The 20,910-nt window shown below is 40.3% G+C and overlaps 1 protein-coding gene across 9 annotated transcripts in view; it reads left to right on the top strand.

The window, feature by feature from the left end:
* Positions 1 to 20,910, top strand: part of ST7 (suppression of tumorigenicity 7) — a 307,476-nt gene extending 286,566 nt beyond the window's left edge. Inside the window, exons 15-17 of one of the 9 annotated variants that reach the window (XM_053662963.1) lie at positions 9,496 to 9,588; positions 12,299 to 12,438; positions 19,944 to 20,910. In XM_053662963.1, the coding sequence (XP_053518938.1) occupies positions 9,496 to 9,588; positions 12,299 to 12,438; positions 19,944 to 20,039 (329 nt within the window). In that variant the 3' untranslated portion in view covers positions 20,040 to 20,910. Of the gene's footprint in view, positions 1 to 9,495; positions 9,589 to 12,298; positions 12,439 to 13,251; positions 14,910 to 19,943 lie in introns of those variants that run through there. The other 8 variants (XM_053662965.1, XM_053662969.1, XM_053662967.1 and 5 more) reach the window with 8 other exon arrangements.

The raw sequence follows: 20,910 nt of genomic DNA, 5'->3' as shown, positions 1-20,910 counted from the left end.
AGGGTTTTTAGGCTTAAGTGGATTAGAGCCAGGCAGCACTTCACCCAGATGGGAATGGGAACTCAGGCTATGTCAGAATGGCTGGGGCAGGGAGGGTCCATTGCTCCCTCTTTGTTGCAGCCCCCTGAGTCCTTCAAGATGGCCTCCCAAGTGATCACGTCTGGCTTAGGTTGCCCCTGTCTGTGAGGAGTCTTACCTGTCATGGACTATCAACCATGCTTTAGGGGCAGGGGAAGAAGCAGAAGCAGTACTTGCTGCCAGAGACAAGCTTTATCTCCTAAGTGGCTCGCATTCCGGAGGTTGCTCACTCAGTCTTAGCCATGGGAGGCACTTACAATTCCTGAAACCAGGCAGAGTGGTTCCCAACAGAGAAGAGGTTCTGATGGTGGGTGAGACATGCCCCCTGCCCCCTGCCCTGGAGAAGTATCTCATCTAGTTGGGAGCAGTAACCAGCAGCATGTAACAGCTGCCCAGTGATTCTTCAGAAGGGAGAGGTCTATGAGGTAGAGCAGTTGTGTGTAACCTTATGGATCATATGGGATATGAACTAAGCCTTGAAGAACTAGGACAGTATTATAAGCAAGGACACTGGGAGAATGTATATAAAGGAAAAAGGCAAGCCTGTGGATTATTGGACAACATAATGTGTTGAAACTCTGTTATCATTAATTTAAGAAAAACAAGTAAAACATGACTCAAGCATGAGTCCCCCCCTCCCCTTTCCTTGGGGGAAATAAAACAAATATTAGAGTCTTCTATTAACTTTTTTTGGGTTCATCCCCACTCTGATCAGGCTCACAAATGAATGTCTTTTTAATCCCTTTCACTCTGTTTATCTTAGCTGCTTCCATTTTCATTTTGATAATCTTTTGCTCTTCCCTTTTCCTGTCCTTCCCTAACCTAACAGTAATCTAAATTGTTGCAGGAAGCAAAGGGGGCAGCCAGATGGGATGGGGTAAAAGTAAGTTGACAGAGATGGGATTCAAGTTGATTGAAACTTTTTTGTTTAGTTGTTTTTCAAGGGGATTAATAATTTATAATTACTATTATAAATTATTTACTTAAATAATTTACTATTTATAACTTGAGGGATGTAGACTTGGTCAGTGCTTCCACCCCCAACTCTGCAAGTGCATTAATGTACTCCAGGTGTCCTGGTCCTGGTATTTGGGTGTGTTGGGACCACACACTCTACTCAGGCATGTGTGGGCAAATGTACAGTCCTCTCTGGTTTGGGCTTATTATTATTGCCTTTAAGGTATTCTTCCCAGACAAGACAAAAGGGATTTTTATTTAAACATGAGAAAAAAAAAACATAAAAATCCCAGCAAGATTGAACATGAGAGGCCTCACCTAAATGTTAGTTGTGGAAAAATTAAATGCACAGATTGGTTTACCAAATAAGAATATATTTATACATCAACATCTTAAAAACATAGTAACAGAAGCTTATCAGTTGGATCTGATAAATGAACAAAGTTAGCAGTTAGCGGTCCTATAGAAAGGATCAAAAAGGGTGGGTGGCTGGGGGTGGGGCAAGAAGTGAGAGACATACTGTTAAGAATGGCATAACCATAAACAAATTCAATGATAACTAACAGGAAATTCTGTTGGGAAATTAGGTACCCATATAACTATTTAACAATGGACAGATGCTTTGGATCAACTGAAAGGACTGAGATTTTAAGAAATGTAAAGTGATATAGTAAGCTCCAAAATCAAGCAGAATAATAATGGTGGAAGAATGTAATTACTTCATATTACATGGGCAGAGCACTTTATTAGAATTAAAAGAGATGAATTTTTGGACATAAAGCAATATATGGCAAGGCAACCAGAGATCTATAGGAAAGGAAAATTCTGTACTTGGTTCTCACTGATAAATAAGAACCACTCCAGGGAGGTTACACTGCTGTTCAATTTTTGAAAAAGAGATCCGTGAGAATGCTTACTCAGAAGTAAATACCTTGTGAAAGAATACCAAGAATCTTAAAGAGTGTGTGTGTACCTGGGCAATTTTATAGAGGGTTTGTATTTCCATCATTTCATGTACTTTCCTGCAGAAGTTCTGAGTTAGGCAGGACAAGAGGTGTCTATCTCAGTTGCTCAAATGAGGAGCAGATTCACTGAGATGAGTGACTTGTTCAATGTTGTGCAGCCATTGCTGATAAAACCAGGAGTGAACCCAAGTTCGCTTTTTCTTCACTCCTCCTTCTATACCAGATCTTTAGGCCTTTCCTGCCTGAATAGAGTAAGAATAAGAGGGTCAGTCATCTTTGAAACATTTGCATAGAAGGCTTCTTGCATCACTACTTACAGGCTAGAGTATATTTATTCCCTTCCTAGTGTTTGTAAGTTAATCATTGTGTACGAAACCATATTTTTATTGTTGAAAACTGGCTTAAATATTTTAAATGTAGAATGAGCCCAGTTTTATAAAAAATAAATTCTATGTGTAAGCAAAGACTGGAAATAAATACATATTTAAATGGATTATAAGTGATATCTTTTTCCCCCATATTTGTATTTTTCAAATTTTCTACAAGTGAATATTTTCTACAAGCACACACGTGTGTATATATGGCTATGTGTATGTGTATATGCATATATTTGGGAAATAATCTTTCATTACATACACTTTCAGTCCTTTTTAAAAACAAAGCCATAAATCTGTTCTGCAATTTAGATGAAAGAATTACCACTCCAGTTTCAGACAATTGGTGTGCAATCTTTGGCCATCACTTTTAGATCTGTGTTCTTTCAAAGTCAAATGGAAGCATCAGAACAACAGGTTTTATTTTGTTTTTGTTTATTTTTAGTGTGGTATAATTGACCTACAATGTATTAGTTTCAGGTGTACAATGCAATAGTTGGATATTTGTATATATTTAATATGCACTCTCAGCATCTTTCAAATATACAGTATAGTATTATTAACTGTAGTCACCATGCTGTACATTATTATATCCCCATCACTTATTTATTTTGTAACTAGATGTTTTTCCTACTGACCCCCTTCACCCATTTCACCCCCACACCTTTGGTAACCACCAGTCTGTTCTCTGTATTTATGATTTTCAGTCAGGGGACTTGAATTAGAATTCTGACTTGGCTGCTTACAGTGGTATTTACTTACCCAGTTTTTGAGCACTCTGAAGCACTGGTAATATTGAACTCCATCGCTCCCCATCCCCCAGTGGTGGGCATTAGCACAGTTGTGCTGAGTTGCTCAGGTATTTGCAGTACCTGAACTTCTTCTTCCTCTAGGACTCCAGTACCCACCCCCTATCCCAACCTTCACACCCATGCCCTTAGTCTGTACCAGAGCGTAAAATGCTGTACTTCCTCTAGTACACCACACGGTGGAGCCTTTTGACATCTCTGGACTAAGTTTTCTTCTTTAAATCATGTTTTTTCTTTATTCTGAAATTTAAGGTCATCTCCCAACTCCCTTCCATTGTCCCCCTTTTAGAAAGGGAATTGATGGAGGAAGGTAAAAGTAGTTAATTTCACTATTTTCCACATTAAAAATAAGTATTCTTTTAGTCCATTTATCTTTTGAAGATTAAAGGAAATTATCAGCAAAGTGTTGTTTAAAGGTAGGGATGGAGGTATATTTTGCTTTGTTTTAATGAGTTTTTTAAAAATGTTGGAACATTAGCCATCTTGTGGAACTGAGTTTCCCAACAGTCAGGCTGAAATAACTTACATTTTTTATAAAACCCCCAAATCCAGCTGATGCATGGCAGAGATTCTTTGGGTTTGAAATATATGGTGGTTTAAAAAAAGGCCCTGAAACCACAAATACATCAGCATTTCAAAAGTTTTTAAAATGTTTGATTCATCACTGTCCCAACCCCTGAAATTACACAATATGTTCCTCAAAGTCAGGATAATCAAGAAAAAGGAAAAGTGTTAATTTACAAGGTTTAAAAATATGTTTCTTAGTTTATTACACAGCTGCCAGCTTATCTGAATTACACTTATTTTAAGCATTGTAGGTTCTGGTTATACACACACACACAAGATGGAGCAAAAAGGACTGACAGATGTGGACAACAGTGTAGGGGTTGCTAGGAGGAGGGGGTTATAAAGGGACTCAATGGTAATAGAAAAATATAATAAAGATTAAATAAAAAATAATAAAAAAATAAAAACATGTGAATGTATGAATGCGGGATTTCACTTGAACTGGGTCCTATTTACAGTGGTGCTAGTGCCTTTTGGAGCCCTACTTTAAATGGCACACCTTCTGTTTTACCATCATCAGTACAAAGTACTGATGTGGCCATATCTCCCTCCTACCTAGATCTTTCCAAGGCTGTTCTGGCCGTATTTATTTTATAAAGCAGGATAGCCTGCTGATTTCCACTGTGAAGTTTAAGATTTAATTTTCTAGTTCTATATATCAGAAGACTAGAATGTCATGGGGTATATCACTTAAACTTTCTTTGTTTCCATCTTTTTGTACTTGACCAAGTAAGACTCTTTATTTTCTTTTTGGAGATTCCCCCCCCCCCAAAGAATTCACTAAATAATGTATAAGATATGAAGGTGGTGTTTTTTTAGGAGGACTAAGGCAGAGTATTTCCTTTGAGAGGAGAAAATAGCCCATTGTTGAATTGAAGCATAGGATGAAATTCTGATTCTAATTTATTCTCTTTGAACCTAATGGTAAATGGTGCTTGCTGTAAGATGTGGACCTTAGGGCATTTCCTCTAACTAAACCTTTACTCCAAAAGGCTGGCACCTTTTGGACTGCTGAGGAGAGACCCCCACCCCCACTCCACACCCCTGTACATCTAAGATTTTGTTTCTTGGGAGAAAGCAATAGTCAGCTGAAGTCCCTGGTGATGGTTACTGTTTACTCACAGCAAGTCTCCTGCATGATGCTCTCCTGCCCCCTGCCCAGGGGGACCAACTTGCTCTTTTTTCTATTCAGTCTTTGTGAGTGACCACAATTTGGATTCACCTGAGTTTTTAAAGGAAAAATTCTGCTCTTCTTGATTGTGCATTAATTTGTTCATTCCTTTTCTCAACAAAAATGTATCGAGTCCCTCTTTGTGCCAGGCATTATGTTGGGGGTACCAAGATCAATAAGACTCTGAAATGCTTTGGGAAAAACAGTATGTATGGATGTCCATATATCCTCATATGTACATAGGCACACACACCTGTGTGTGGGTGTATGTAAGCAGTACTATCATGGAAGTAGGAACAGAGTGTTGGGGTTACTAACACGTTAGGAATCTGCTGTAGAACTTTAGGATTTATCTTCAGAATTAGAATGGAACATCATTTAATCTAAGGGAAACTGATTTCCCAAGGCCACATAAGTAGATTCTGAAAGAATGTGGATCAGAATGCAGGCTTTCAGCATTTGTACTTCCTTTACTGTAGTGTCCAAATGCCTCACAAAAGACAGATATCTTTCATGGCAGTTTCGTACAATGCAGTAAAAAGTGAGAATTTGTATTTTGACAATAATTTTCTAGTCTATCATTTGTACTTCTAATTGTTGACAAACACACTGCATTTTTATATAAGCTAGAGTATGCCCTAGTACAGAAAGTATGAACTTTAGGGTTAGTGGAAAGGGAGGGTAAAGAGAAAACGAACTTTTATTGAGCAGCCAGGCACTGTATTTAGAGACCCTTGACCTCTGTTCTCACACGTACTTCCTTTTAACAGCCTTGCAAGGTCTGTGGTATTCTCATTTTTACAGATAAAAAGACTGGTCACAGTTCCATCCATGTTGTTGCAAAGGGCAGTAGCTCCTTCTTTCTCTCTGCTGCATAGAATTCCATTGTGTATATGTACCACAATTTTGTGATCCATTCGTTTACTGATGAGCACCTAGGTTGCTTCCAGCTCTTGGCTATTGTAAATTGTGCTGCTATGAACATTGTGGTGCATAGGTTCTTTGAAATTGATGTTTTAGGATTCTTGGGATATAATCCTAGCAGTGGAATTGCTGGGTCAAAAGGCAGGTCGATTTTTATTTTTCTGAGAAAATTCCATACTGTTTTCCATAATGGTTGTACCTGGAAAGCATTATGCTGAGTGAAATAGGCCAGGCATTGAAGGACAAATACCATATGATCTCACCTTTAACAGGAAGCTAAAAACAAAATAAACAAGCAAATAGAATAAAAACAAAGACACTAAAATAGAGAACAAGTGGGCAGCAACCAGAGGGGAGAGGGAAGGGAATTTAAGGGGAAAAACGGGGAGGGATTTTGAAGAACAAGTATGAAAGACACAGGGATGAGGACTGGGGGGGGGGAATGGGAGGGAGGTGGGGAGACGGGGCAAGGGGTGGCTGGGATGGGAGAAACTGACAAAAAAAACTGTACTTGAAAAATAACTAAATACATTTTTTAAATAAATAAATAAATAAATAAATAAAAAGACTGGTCGCAGACTAATGACCCACCCAAAGATGTGCAGTCCTTAGCCTAGTCAAGTTCAACCCATCCCTTAGCTGTCACCTTTACTCCTTCTTCTTTAGATGTGCACAGCCCCACTGATATCTCCTTCCAGGAGCTATGATAGTGGGAGCATTCACACATATTTTTACGATTATTGGATCATTGGTTTCTGCCCTGCCTGATGAACTCTGTCAGTTTAGGGACCATGTGTGCTTGGCTTAATTTTCTGCCCTTGGTGCATGAGGAAGACACTCCCATTTTGAGGAGGCAAAGCTAGGATTCAGATTTAGTTCTCACTATTATGAGTAATCTGTCTGTATTAAAGGTCTCTGAGATCCTCTTTGAAAGACAACATAGACAAACAAAACATCAAACACTGAGTGGCCTAGCTTCTTTGTTTTGTTCTTGAACAAATACATGCATATCCTTGCTTGAAAAGGTGTGTTTTCTCAGAAAAGATGTGTAGAAGATTTGCAGTCAATTGCAAAATAGATCAAATACATCAAATTCATAAAACAGATCAAATGACCCTTTTTTCATTCTTATTTGCACTGCCAAATCAGGGTTTTAACTTTTGCTCTTGCAAAATTCTGGACATTCAGTTAAAGCCATTAGGTTCTTGTGGAGCAATTAACACACACATCTTTGGAGTAACAGGGACCAGGAGGTGTGAGGCGGAGCTGTGACTCTCCCCTCTCTCCCCAGCCTCCACTGCTTATCTCTCACTTTGCTGACCCTGCACAGCAGGGTGGCTGAAGGATAGAATCGCAAACAAAAATTGGATTTGCTTTTGTGTAGTGAAGCCAAAAGTCTTAATATTACTTTATAAACTCTATGTATATAACAACTGACATGAGAAAAAGCAATTTTTAAGAGCACCATAAGCATCTTTGCAATCAAGGGAGGACACTATAAGAATTGTGTGTGTGTGTGTGTGTGTGTGTCTTTTTTTTAAGTTGTATATAATCAGTGTCTCCACCCTCTCTCTCCAAAGAGACCAGAACTGATTAGAAGAAGAAGAAGACCAAGTTGATGCATAAAATTCAGTATGCATGCCAAATACTGAAGTAAAAAAAAACATTTGTCATCTGACTGGAAAAAATACCAACTAATCATTTGATTTCTATGGTTGAACACTCTCAAGATCCTGTACTCCTGTTGCTCCTTGAAGTACAAACTGATTTCAATTTTTTGAATAAAATCTAGCATTCAAATTTGTAGCCACTTTGAAAACTGAATAGATTCTTAATTACAGCAGCCCAGTTGCACATGGAGAATCCAGATTTCAAAAAAATAAGTAAATAAATAAGTACCAACCTTCCACATAGGTTTTCCACATTTTGGGGATGCTTTCATAGGTGTCATCATATATGAGAAAGGGTATTAAAGTACTTCCATGTTGCAGTTTTAAATTTAAATGCACCAATTCCCCAAAGAGATTTTAGCGTATCCTCTAAAGGCACTAAAGGTATTTTTTGGATTTGTAGTCTTTTTCCTTCTCTTGCAAGCTTAGTTTTGTTGAGAAAGATGTGGTTCCTTCCAGTGATCTTTGTGTGTTAACAACCTGTATGGGGAGGGAGCTCTTGTCTTGGCTGATTGTAGTGGGCAAAAGTCATCTTTGTTTGCATGAACGTTAAGGTCTGATTAAACTAGGGTGAGCCTTTCATTTTAAGAACAGTTAAAGACTGGGGTATTTCTAATGTTTTAATCTCTGTTTAAGAGGTTTTTGTTACAAGAGGAAAATTGATAACATTTTTACCTCAGCAAACTGGCTCTGCTCTAATCCCACATTTATAATGATTTATATTCTCTGTGGCAATGTGCTGTAACCCCAGAGTGATACCACTGTGGTGTAGATTGACTGCATTCCGAATGCTGGAATCACATACATAATGTTTTTACTTTTAAATAATATTCAGACACCAGAATAAATACCATATGTGCACTGATGCTGGTTACAATGGAACCTTGTCATTTCTTGTGAGGGAGAAGATTCTTCATTTCTGATTCCTGTTTGAAATAAGTATGCAAAAGATAAATATGTACATTGACAGCATTTTGAGAAGGCTTAGGTAATCACACAGCTAAGGATGAAGCTACAATTCTTTGAAATGTTGCATTTAAAACTGAAGAGTCCTGTGTTGCCCCCACCCCTCTTTGACACACATGAAGGCAAGGATTGATATTCAACATTCCCAGAGTAGGGCTCAGTTTTTATATTTTATATCTAGAACATTCTGTAGTTAAAGGACATCTGTTGAAGAAAAATTGCCTCTATGAGCAGTGTTCATAGGACAGTGAGACTAACATGCTGATGACATTGTAATAGGGAGAGTAACACATGTGATAATGGGAGGGATGGATTATTGGAAAGCCATAATTCAGCACAAAACCTCATATTGTCTGATGCCACAGAAACAGAATTTAGGTGGCCTGACATCAAAATGCAGTTAATCAGTCTCTCCTCATACATTTTTTCCCACATGATATTGAAGATTTAAAAATTTCATAAAGTTTAGAAATACTCCCCAAGTCATTTTTATATTTTTTATTCTATCCATCTTGGTTGGAATTGTAATCCACATAGATATATTATTAAAATAGGCATTGTAGAATGCCTTTCATATTTGTACATCTGTAACAGTCTCCAACAAGTCAGTCTACATTTACTTCTTGGGGAAGCATTTCAATCCAGGTTTGCACTATTGCTGTCAGTTGAGTTATATTCAGTTAGTGTTCATGACATTTTGATAATATTTTATAGATGAGGAAACCCCGGGCATTAGAATTGATGGTTTCCCTACTCCTCTGTACCCCATCCCCACCCAGTTTTGTGAGGTTTGCCCAGAATATATAGTGTGACATTAATGTGTGAGTCAAACATCATAATGCACCTCTGACAGTTTATCTGGCACGTGCCTCAGAGCTTGGGGAAGTTTTGTGTCCTTTCTGGGAGTTATTTGAAGAAGTATTCCCATTATAAAAACACTCAAAAGGCCCTTTTTGACATTGAAAAGTTAGGAGACACATATTGAACCTCTAACGTATTGTCTCTCCTTTTCAGCTTTTCGGATGATCCCTTATCCCTTAGAAAAAGGGCATCTGTTTTACCCTTACCCAATCTGCACAGAAACAGCAGACCGAGAATTGCTCCCGTGTAAGTCTCACCACTCTATATTTTCTCTTCAGCCAGTGAGGGGGATGGGGAGAGTCGAGAATGATTTTTGTTTATAATGTTCTTGTTTTTTATTACTCTTCTTCCAAACCCTGTCCTTATTTGATAGCGTATGCATTAAAGTGAGTTTTGTGAGTGGGTTTGGCTTCCTGCTCCTCCAAATCTCTTCAGATCCATCAAAGGGAAAGGCCCCAGAAGACTGAAATTTAGATGAAGAGGCATCATGTGTGCCTGAGCACAGAGATCCCTAGTTTGGGGCTGATGTTGACTGGGCTGGTCCCGCAGGCAGGGTGCTGCTGGGGCCCTCCACTGGTTAGATGCAATCTGCATGGACTGGAGTTTGTAGAGGAAGCATTGACTTCAGAAGGAGCTGCAAATGAGTCACGGATGGGAGGGCGGCACCAGGACCTTCTGGCATCGTTGCCAGAAGTGGAGTTGTGGGGTGGGGCAGGCGTGCTCTCCGCAGTGATGCAGTGCTCTTGGCCAAAGGGATTTCCCGTGAGCATCTCGGGTTGCTAGCAGTGTGTTGGTACACCATGTGCAGAGAACACGTGCAGCCCCAGCACTGTGTACAGCACAAAGAGGGTTCCCTACCCTTGAGCACTGTACAAGCTAGCAGTCTGGTGACACACACCACATGTGGAAAGTATGATTTGGTGTACTGTGGTACAATATTGTTTTGATAGTTCTGGCTAACTGGTTATTATCAAATCATACTGTGTAGAGAATCATGTCCAGGCTCTTCATATGGCCCTAACTGAGGACATATTTTGCTCCCTCAGATAATAAGCTCCAAATTTAAGCTATTCCCTTTTCCCCATCCACTCTCCTGCCACCCCTTCCTTTTTACCAGCCCCAGTTATATCATACCTCATAGCTGTAACATATTTAAATACTTTGCTCAGAAGAACAGTGTAACTTTGGAGCCCTCCGTGCATAGTAAATAGTCGAACACCAGTGTTATTAAGTCAGTCATAAATCTCCAACATGGTGGGGTCTGGGTGCAAAACGAATCATTGTCTCAAATTGAAGTATCAGGAGGTAGCTTACTTGTTTCCTTGCTAGCCAGCCCCAATGTGAACTTTGTTACTTAGGGAACTGGGAAATCGCAGTGGCATGTTCTTCACTGTCTATGTTTTATTGTGAAAGAGTCTGGTATCTAACACTATGTTACATTTGATTTCAGAAATCCCTGTTATAGGCCTGTAGTTTACTTTTTGACTTCTCTTTCACAGAGATATTTTGTTAAAGTTTCAGTTTTCTGGTGTAGATAGTTTTCTAAAAAGTATACTGTTTTAAAATGTTTTATTTGAGTCCAATTGAGTTTCCATGGGGATAGATTCACTATTAGAACAAAATCACAGTTCTTAAAAGTAGCTCTCCAGGCATAATTCTTATCAGCCTGAAATAGGAAATTGTGGCTCACATTTATTTAATTGAATGCAATGATCCAAGTCTGATCAATCTCTCCTCACAGTTTCTTAGTGGGACTGGGCTTTGAGGGTGGGATATGGAGAGGGTCAGTTGTTTTAAGTGCTACCCACATTTTGTACACCAAAAGTACCATTGTTGCCAAGGTGGCCCCAAGGCAGGGGGCCCCATGTTTAAATCCTGGCAGTTTGACTTCCCTGGATTCAGGTGTATATGCTTATTTGTGCTTTGTCCCTCTCTCCCTCCCAGCCCCTCTCCGCCCTCAGTCTCAGCAGAGCAGATTACTGTTTGGGGATCTAAGTAATGAGAGCTGAGTGGTAGAGGAAAGGCCTTTAGGGTCTTGGATTTCCTGAGGAAAGTGGAGCACTTAGATCATTTCGGCGCAGTGCAGGATTGCTCACTGAAGTTTCACTACTTCTCTGCACCAGCGCCTTGGCAGCTGCTGCTCTTCTCACTGGCAGGCCCAGGGCACAGGCAGTCACAGGGTCCCAGAAAGCCGAAAGTCAATTTTCTCATTTTTGTGCCACAGTTTTTTAGTTTGCCCAAACCCAACATTTGAAATTTAAAAGTTATGAAATGTGCTCTAAAGAACACCAGTTATTTATTTTGGGGTTGAGGTTTTGAGTATATTTATCATCAAGAGCCTCCTGCAGTTGTGCCAGACGACCCTCCCAGTCTTTATCTCTAGCCCTGGAGCCTGAACAGGCCAGCATACTAGGTCCATGCTGGATGTCTCTGTCTGGGTGGCCCCTCCATCAGCACACCTAGAGTGTGCCCAGAAAAAATACAAGATAAACTAATATCACTGCATTATGATTAAAAATTACAGGAAGGTGAAAATCTAGAGACAGGATTTTTTTTCAGTATGCTTTATTTTGGATTTTCCAGGTTTTCTACAATGAACATGTGTTTTATAATTTGAATAAAGTTTTGTTTTATTTGTGTTTGCTTTAGAGAAAGGTATGTTATATATTAGGCATAGGTGGTGTTACTGTCCCTGACCATGAATGTGTGACATCCCCAAATGAACTCTATCGTGCTTCTAGAGGGAGTGCTGAAGGTTGAACATGGACTTGGGAAAAGTGGGTAGGCAGCCAAGATCAGCTCCAATGTTGACTCTGGTTCATTCAAGTGCCCTGCCTTTTTCATCTATAACAGGCTTTATTTGGCCAAAGCTCTAAGGAGTCCATCCCACGTAGAGTAATTCCCCGAGAACGCATTTATTCCAGCTCTGACGCTTCCCTTGTGACCTTCTCCACAGCTTTCCATGAAGTCTCAGTTTACCCAAAGAAGGAGCTCCCCTTCTTTATTCTCTTTACTGCTGGATTGTGTTCCTTCACAGCCATGCTGGCCCTCCTAACACATCAGTTCCCGGAACTTATGGGCGTCTTCGCAAAAGCTGTGAGTATTTGCCAGAGGGAAGCCTCAGGGAAGGGGCAGAAAAGCGAGAGAAGCGACGTAAGAGAAGTGGGGGAGAGTCATGTAGGAATGGATGTGCCCATAATGATCATTTGCTTACTGTTTAATTCTCATTATCATCAGTGGAATCAAAGGGTTGAGGGGCAAATGAGAAAATGTAGATTATTTGTTAATGTATGCCCTTGCCTTGTTTTATTCACAAGAAAATTCTCAACAGTTCCCCCAAAATGCATGAAGTCTAAAAGGATTAAATAAGTGTAATTAAGGGAATCCTAGGAAATGAAAAATATGTGGGAGATTATTCAGTTTTGTATAAGTTGAATGACATTATTTCCAGTCTTTATATATTGTGGATCTTTTTCCAAGAAAAATGAGATTTACATTTTCAAAGATGATTTAAATTAAAATTTTAATAATTACAAACCTTTGGCTTGTCTGAGGAATGACTGAAGAGGGTGTGAAAAGCTTGTAGTAGTAAGATGTGTTCAGACATGACATTTAGAAATGTGGAAGTCCATTAAGAGTGTTTAAGGAAGGTTGTGGAGAGGAGCTTGAGTCAGAAAGGCTGTCTGCATTAATAATCAGGAACCACCGTGTCCTTGTTGAAAACCGACCCTGGCAACTTGCACAAACAGTGAGGGTAAGTTTACTGATATTGCCACAGATGAGTTTCAAACAGAGGGAGTAAGGAAAAGTATGTCTATTGTTTTCCTGGAACTCCATTCTGATTTCAAGGTGAGTGCAGTGTGAAAGGATGATTTCTAACTTGGCTGGGTTGATTTAATCCCTTTCCAGATGATTGACATTTTCTGCTCGGCAGAGTTAAGGGACTGGAATTGCGAGAGTATTTTCACAAGTGTTGAAGATGAACTGGAAATCCCACCGGCACTTCAATTTCAACATTTCCAAAACTGAACTCATCACCCTTCCTCCCCCACCACCAAAACTGCTCTCCTCCTGTATTCCTGATCTCCGCCAGTGGCACTGCCACGCACTCAGTTACTCAAGCCAGAAACTCAGCAGCTCTTCCCTCCCTCACTCCTCACATCCCATCTTTATCAGCCTCTAAAATCTGGTGGGTGTAACCTGCTAAGCCACTAGACCCTCAGTCAAAGTAATTCATGTCTTTTCTTTCTCCCCCATGGCCCCTCTCTCAATTTAGGTCTTCATTATTTCTTGTCTGGACTCCTACAAAAGTCTTATCTGGTCTCTTTGCTTCCATTCTAATCCTTTGCCAGTCTTTCTTTTATACTGATACCGAAATAATCTTCCTAAATTGCAAATCTGAGCATGTTACTTCCTTGTTTGAATTTCTCCAATGATTTCCCACTATCTTCAAGATAAGGTACCTACTCTTTATGATCTGGCCCTTGCTTGCCTCCTCAGCCTCATCTCTCCCAACTCTTGTATTGACACTGCTCTTGGGCCATAGTGAATTACCCACCCTTCCCAGATGCACCATTGTCTTGTACACCTCAGTACCTTTGCACGTGCTATTTTCTCTGCATGGAATGTTCTTCCCCATCACCACTCCCACTTCTCCACTCTACTAATGCCTGTTTATTCTTTTATACTCAGCTCTCTAAGTTTCTCCAAAGCTGAGTTAGATTTCTCCTCTATGATCCCATAGAATTTCATTAATACCTATAATATCACATTTATTGTACTATTACAGAATTGTTGGAAACTTGTCTGTCCCCCTTTTAGAATGGGAGCTCCTTGAGAGCAGGACTGTGTCTTCCTCATCTCTGTATCCCCAAAGCTTTGCACAGTGACTTGCACATACTAGGTTTTCAATAAATGATTATTAAATAAATAAATGGTTGGTTTCTGAAGAAAAAAATCAATGTAAAAATCAGATACAGCCTAACATTTCTTCTTTTCTACTTATAATCATAGAGTCTTAAAGTTGAAAGGGACCTTAAACAAATTGCCTTCAATAGTAGGTCAGTTTGGAGGTCATCTAGATTCGTCTTAAATACTTTCACCAGTGGGGAGCTCACCCATTTAACATTAAAGCCCATTTCATTGTTGGATCACTCAGAACTTTTCTTTACAGTGATAAAATTGGCCTTCCTTTAACTTCCACTAGTCCTATTCTGCCTTCTGAAACTATCAAGCCTATTTCCTCTTGCAAATTCTTAATACAGCCAATACATTTATGGCCACCTCTGACCTCTGACTGACTACCTCCTCTTTTCTCCAGGCAGAGATCTTAAATTTTCTTACATCTTCTGTACATGGCATGATTTTTGTACCCAATATCTTCCCAGTCGCCTCCTTGGATGCTCCCTATTTTATTAATGCCTATGCTATTCATTCTACTCCTAAGCTAACCTGTGAGTAATACTAGTTGCCAAACGTCTAAGATTAGAGTACAACTTAATAAATTTTGAAATAAGTATATTTACAACATTAGACAATTACTTTTCCTACATTTTATACTCTCTTAAACATTTTTTAATGTGCTTATATAAAAATATGTCATTGGCTCTATATGATTCACTGAACTAAAAAAAATAGCACTGGGTGATAGTTTTGGATTAGACAGAGAGTCTCAGGGTCTAGTGTACATGAAATTCACATGGCCCCACCACGAGAAATTCAGAATTGTGAGTGTTAGCACCCAGAAATCTATGTTTTTAACAAGCACCCCAGCAGATTCTGAGAACAGGGGTTGAGGACCATATTCCCTTCCAAGAACATGTACAAGTGTGTGGTGTGCTGTCAGAGCTGTTGAGGTGAGCACTTTCTAGGGATCACCCTGGCTGCTCCTTGGAATCATCTGGAAAGATTAAAAATTACTGATGTCACCCCCCACCCCAGTTCCCAAGGGAGTGTGACTTGATTGGTCTGGGATGCAGCATGGGCATCCAAGTTTCCAGACACTCCCCAGGTGATTCAGGTGTGGAACCAGGACTGAGAACCTCTGCATTGAATGAAATGACTAATCACCTGAAACTGCTTTAACTAGGGCGGGATTTGGAGGACGGGAGAATAGTGAATAGAATAACACTGGGTATTCTCCAGGGATGGCTGTGCAGCCTCCATAGTATCAGAGATGTGTTCATTATGGATGTTTGACAAGGGGGCACTCTCCTTATGTAATGTTCTCAGGTTTTGGTTTAGAGTCTAAGATCAAATGACTGAATGAAATATAAGTTTGTCTTTACTGGACTCATATTTTATACTCTATCAAGGTGTGGTCATTTGGACAGCTACTTAGAAATTTCATACGTGGTTTAGATAAGTTTGCTTTTAAACCTCTGTCTGGAGGGCCACATTCATCTTGTCCTTCATTAAGATTTATAGCAGTTTCCAAAATGTCTGGAGAGGCTTCGTGGGGAAGGAAGATGGATGGCCCGAAAGAGATGAGCCGCATAACCCTCCTTCTTCCCCACCACCCCCAGAGTCTGCTCCGCATTTTTACCCTTGTTATTTTATGGGGTCTCTCACGAAGCCCCCCACAGGTTATCACAGCTGCCCTACAGGCTGCCTACAACCATTTGCAGCTTGTGAAAATTACATTCTCATTCCTTGCCTGATAGATATCCCTGGGATAATGACTTTCAGTGGATGCAGAGATTTCATTGTCACCCCCTGGGCCACATGCAGCTTGGGAATTCTCCAGTGTGTTTATGTGTTGATACACAGCCAGTGAGGAAGCCCACAGCAAAGTGTGAGCCACTGGAAAATAGTGAAATGAGAGGTTTCAAAGGGCTTTCCCCCTCATCTAATCTACCTCAATGACTCAGGACTAACTCTTCCCAGAATGTTTGGTTACCAAGATAAGGTTGCTCATATAAATAAGTTATGTTCCAAACCCAGCCCCTGGCAGAAAGTGGGAAGGTCAGCACTCTGACCCCTTCTGCTTTCAAGGGCCCTGTCTTTGCTCGTGCAGACTTTCTCCTTCCTTCCCTGAAACTGAGCCCACTGACTTTTGACTCTCATCTTCACTTATAGGCCCTGACCTCTTTGAAGTCTGATATTGATTACAGTGAAATGTCAATTGTCTGGTTGCAATGGGGCACCTGGAACTTATTCAGATAAGTGGAGGCATTTTGAATGTTAACGAAGCATGGGAGCCATGACCTTCTAAGTAATGGTGTTTCAGGAAAAGGAGTATCAAGGATTGAAGTGTCACTTTCTCTTTTTTACTGGTTCAATTGCTTTTTCTCACCACAAGACGCTGGTTGAATTATAGTGTATTACAACCATGTATCTCTGCCCTCTGGACAGCAAGCAGTTTTGGACATTGAAAGAGTGTTGTGGGGTTGCTCATTCAGACAATTCTTCTGGCAATTAATTTTCCAAGCCTGTGAGTGAAACTGCTGTTTTTCTCTGTGCATTGGTTGTGTTTCTGACAAAAAAAAAATAGATTTCAAACATGCAAAGAAATATAAATGAGCACTCCAAGCAAGGCAGGTTCCACAAAACTTTTTTTTAATAACTTAGTGAAAGCTGCTGACCTTTATTTGTTACTGAATGAAAGGGAAGCACATTATGATACCTTATTACATTGTCTGCTGCTCCCTGTGGCTGATGTGTGAGAAGGAGGATGTGGGGCAGGGTGCCAAGGAGGAAAGTAGCTTAGTGATGAAAGGTGCACATCACAACTGGGTGCTTCGAGAGAATTAGGGTCTCTAGGAAAAAGTTCAAGGGAGTCTTTTCTCAATTTCCCAAAGATAGAACCTTCTAGATGTGAGGGAGAACAGTAAATTATCACAAACTCTGGAGATGCAGGGACTTAAATCTCTTGAGAAAACTTGTTGAGAAGGCAGGTATAGTCCAGGGAGGCAGGCCCTGTTGCGTCTTGCTGCACCTTGTGGGAATAGGGGCAATTACAGGCATCACACAGGAACAGGCTCACCTCTTGATTTCCAGAGGCCTTGCCTTTTGCACTTTTTATCAAAGTCAGGTCAGTGCCAAAAACAAAAAAGCAAACAAACAGTGTTTTAACCAATTTTGTGATGACATCCCCATCCATTCTTTTGCCCAGGCCGAGGCTCCCTGATGTCCTGCGTTATGGTGCCCGGCACTGTCCAGTGCACAGGCTTTAAACAGTGCCTTCCATCCAACTGCACCGGCTCGTGCTAACACTTCAGTAGTTCCTCCCCCTGATTACAACTTCAGCAGCTCTAAATTTGTTTTTTGTCAAGTCCTTAGAGTATGATAATTTCACCAACAATATCACCTTCTTCACTGAGCCCCACCTTCCAACCCTTGTCAGCATCTCTGGTTTATCCAGACCACTTTAGCACCTCGCTGCTCTTCATTGAACTAAGTATGATAGGCAGATGCTGTGATTAATGAAGCATGGTGGTTATCTGAACAATATAAATAAGTAAAAAAAATGGGTATGTATTTTTAATTTGATAACGTTATCATGTTGGTTTAATGTGATTAGTGAACTTGTTCCATATTATCCTCTCATAACTAGGACTTTACAAACTCTTTCAGAGGCAACTTGGGAAGTAATTTTTCATTTCCGGGCCAAATATCTTCCACAATGCTTACAACTGCATTCAACCCTAGACTGAAAAGGGTAGGCAGTCTATTCTGTAGGGTGAGCATCTCCAGCAGTTCTGTACACTCAAAGGATAATTTCAAAAAGTTATTGGAATTGTCATATATCTAACACACACTTGAAAAAAGAGCCATTCATCTTCGCTCAAGTACTAACATGGCTACTTATTTCTTAACTACAAATCCAGCCTGGCCTTCCAGCCATCCCCAGGGTTCATCTAGTTACTTTTAAGCTCTACCTGTAAAATTTCCAGCTAAGCTAAAGTATTTACTATCTTCTGGTCATACCAGTTATTTATTTTTCTTCCAGTTGTTTATTGAGCTTAGAGGGCCCACCAGCTCATATTCTTTGCTTGTCATCCCTACCCCATCACTGCCTTTTGATACCCAGCCACCCCTTGGGGTCTATTTCAGTTGCCTCATTTTAAGTTTTTCCCGATCCTTTCAACAGAAAGGATTCTCTCTCTCTGAACCCTCCTGGTGCTTCTTCAGTTCTCTCGGGGTCTATCTGGGATTGTTACTTTGCTGTGTACGGGTCTTAGTGCCCCCTCCCAACTCCAAGCTCTGAGGTTTCCGACAGTGGGGGATTGGCCCCACACTCTATTTCTCACCCGGCACTACATGCCTTACTGAGTACATATATTTTATCAGTGTAAAAGACACAGAGAAAGACTCCAAATCTTATACTATCTTGAGTTTCCTTTACATTCTCACACTTGGTGATCCAGCTATGATGTATTACAGGCCTTCTCAGTTTGTATTTTACTGGTTCCTTTCAAAAAGAAGGAAAGGTTCTAAGGTCAAATGAATTTGGGAAATTTGCCTACCATACCCCTCTTTGAAGATGCACAATCCACAAATCATATGACCAGTGGAGAAGCCTGTACTGTCCACTAATTCTTTGACTTAATAACCATGTTCCTCCTCTGCATATGTATTCATATCCTACTATATTTCTATGGGCAATTCTCTGTGGTGTATACAATGATGTGCTATGGACAAGGAATTAGGACAAACAACTCCACAGTACACAGACTAGGTATTGAACCTGAACGAGGGGATACCTTGGTTCTGAAGGGACAGAGGGACGGTAAGGGATGCTCCCAAACACACTTCTCACGCCTGGCTGGGTGTGGGCATCTCTGCTCCCCAGTACTGGGTAGTTGTGAAGTGAAGCTGATTATTCACAAGAACATAATCAGAACAGTTTTGAGATTATGTTATATGAGTCTCAGGTGAATCACTTGGCTTTCTTATAAGAGAATTTCATCTGCTAAATTATTCTCTACATGTAAAACAGGAAGGAGTTTAATAACCAGATAAAATGGATCCCAAAGATCTCCTCAGAGCAGCACCTCTTCAACAAGATATGCTGTCCATGGACTGACCCATTTGCTGCTCCCCCAGACTCCCATGAGGCATGTCACTAAGCAGGTAGTTCAGAAATGACATGGGCTACTCAGGTGTTTGGGAGACTGCAGGATCCCAGAGCAGTTCACAACCATACAACAAACTTGACTACTTAAAAATTCCCTTTTTTACTTGGTGAGTTACATACCCAGCTAGGTAAGCATGTATGTAGTCACCATTTTTTAACTCTTTTGTCACCATTTGTTGACTCTTTGCAACTTGCTACCCATCTCAGTCCCTTTCATTGGTCATCTGTGTGATCAGCTAGGAGATCCTGAAAACTGGGAGGCTTCAGAACTGTGGGGCAGCTCTCAAAGGGGTAACGGGCCCAGCCGGCAGAGAGACACTTACCCCTTTATCTCTTGTAGCTAGGGGTTAGGGACTGGAATGCAGGTTTGATCATCAGCTGTTATTTCCTATAAAGACAAATATGAAATTGTAGCCTTTTGAGACTTTTATAATGCAGAGACTTTAGATGAAGAACTTGGGAGGATTATTTTATACTCTTGAATGAGATCTCTCCTGACATCTGTTCCTTTGTTTCTTTGCAGTTCCTCAGCACTTTGTTTGCCCCGTTGAATTTTGTCATGGAGAAAGTGGAGAGCATCCTCCCATCCAGTCTGTGGCACCAGCTGACTCGAATCTAGGGAAGCCCATCTGTCTTTCCGCTCCCTGCACCCAGTGTGCCACCACCATCTCTCCCATGCCAATCCCTCCCAGAGTGCAAGGAAGCATGACTGAAAAAGGGAAGCCATTCTGAGATTTTAAAACATTCATGGACTGTCTGTTCCATATTGAAAGCTGTTTTGTTGTACAAAATTTGTTGATGTTTATTTCTATTATATTTTGCCTTCAAAAAATCAATAATAAACTTTTATGTATTGCAGTAAACCAGTTCTTACCTTCCTGTATCTTCCAACCCTAAAGGCTTTGTTATTCTCAAGAAACCTACAGACTTACATTAATTTACCAGGGACCTAGATCTTCTGGATTTCACACAGTGATTTTCTTTGCTTGTGGAACTCAGCAGGCTCTCAGAACTCCTACAGTTGGTAGCTTGGAAAATTAAATCTCTTTGGTTCAAAAGTACCATCTTTTTCAGCCCCGTACTGAGTGTCCTCATGGGCCAAATGCACAGAAAAAAGCTCCCAAAATAAATGACAGGAAGTGTGACTGAAATGACATGTGTACCCTAACAAATCGTTCCTGTTCAGAGACTGTTCAGTGAATGGAACTCAATACCAGTTCTAGGAATAATTTTGGTTTTGCTTTCTACCAGTTTGTTGTGAGAAACTTTTAATAAGGAACTACAGACTCAATAGTTTGTTGTACCACCTGACTACTTTACCGACATTGCCATTTTAAAATTCTTAGAAGGTCTGGAACAGGAAATAGACTTTCAGGAAACCCAGGAAGCTCAGAGAGTCCCAAAGAAGTTGGACCCAAGAAGGAACACACCAAGGCACATCATCATTACATTAGCCAAGATTAAAATGAAGGAGAGAATCCTAGAAGCAG

Source organism: Artibeus jamaicensis, unplaced genomic scaffold (genome assembly GCF_021234435.1).
Source record: "Artibeus jamaicensis isolate MK-2021 breed Jamaican fruit bat unplaced genomic scaffold, CSHL_Jam_final contig_311, whole genome shotgun sequence".
In the NCBI taxonomy this organism is placed as follows: domain Eukaryota; kingdom Metazoa; phylum Chordata; class Mammalia; order Chiroptera; family Phyllostomidae; genus Artibeus; species Artibeus jamaicensis.
The sequence above is the reverse complement of the archived record's forward strand: the minus strand, read 5'-3'. Positions and strand labels throughout refer to the sequence as shown.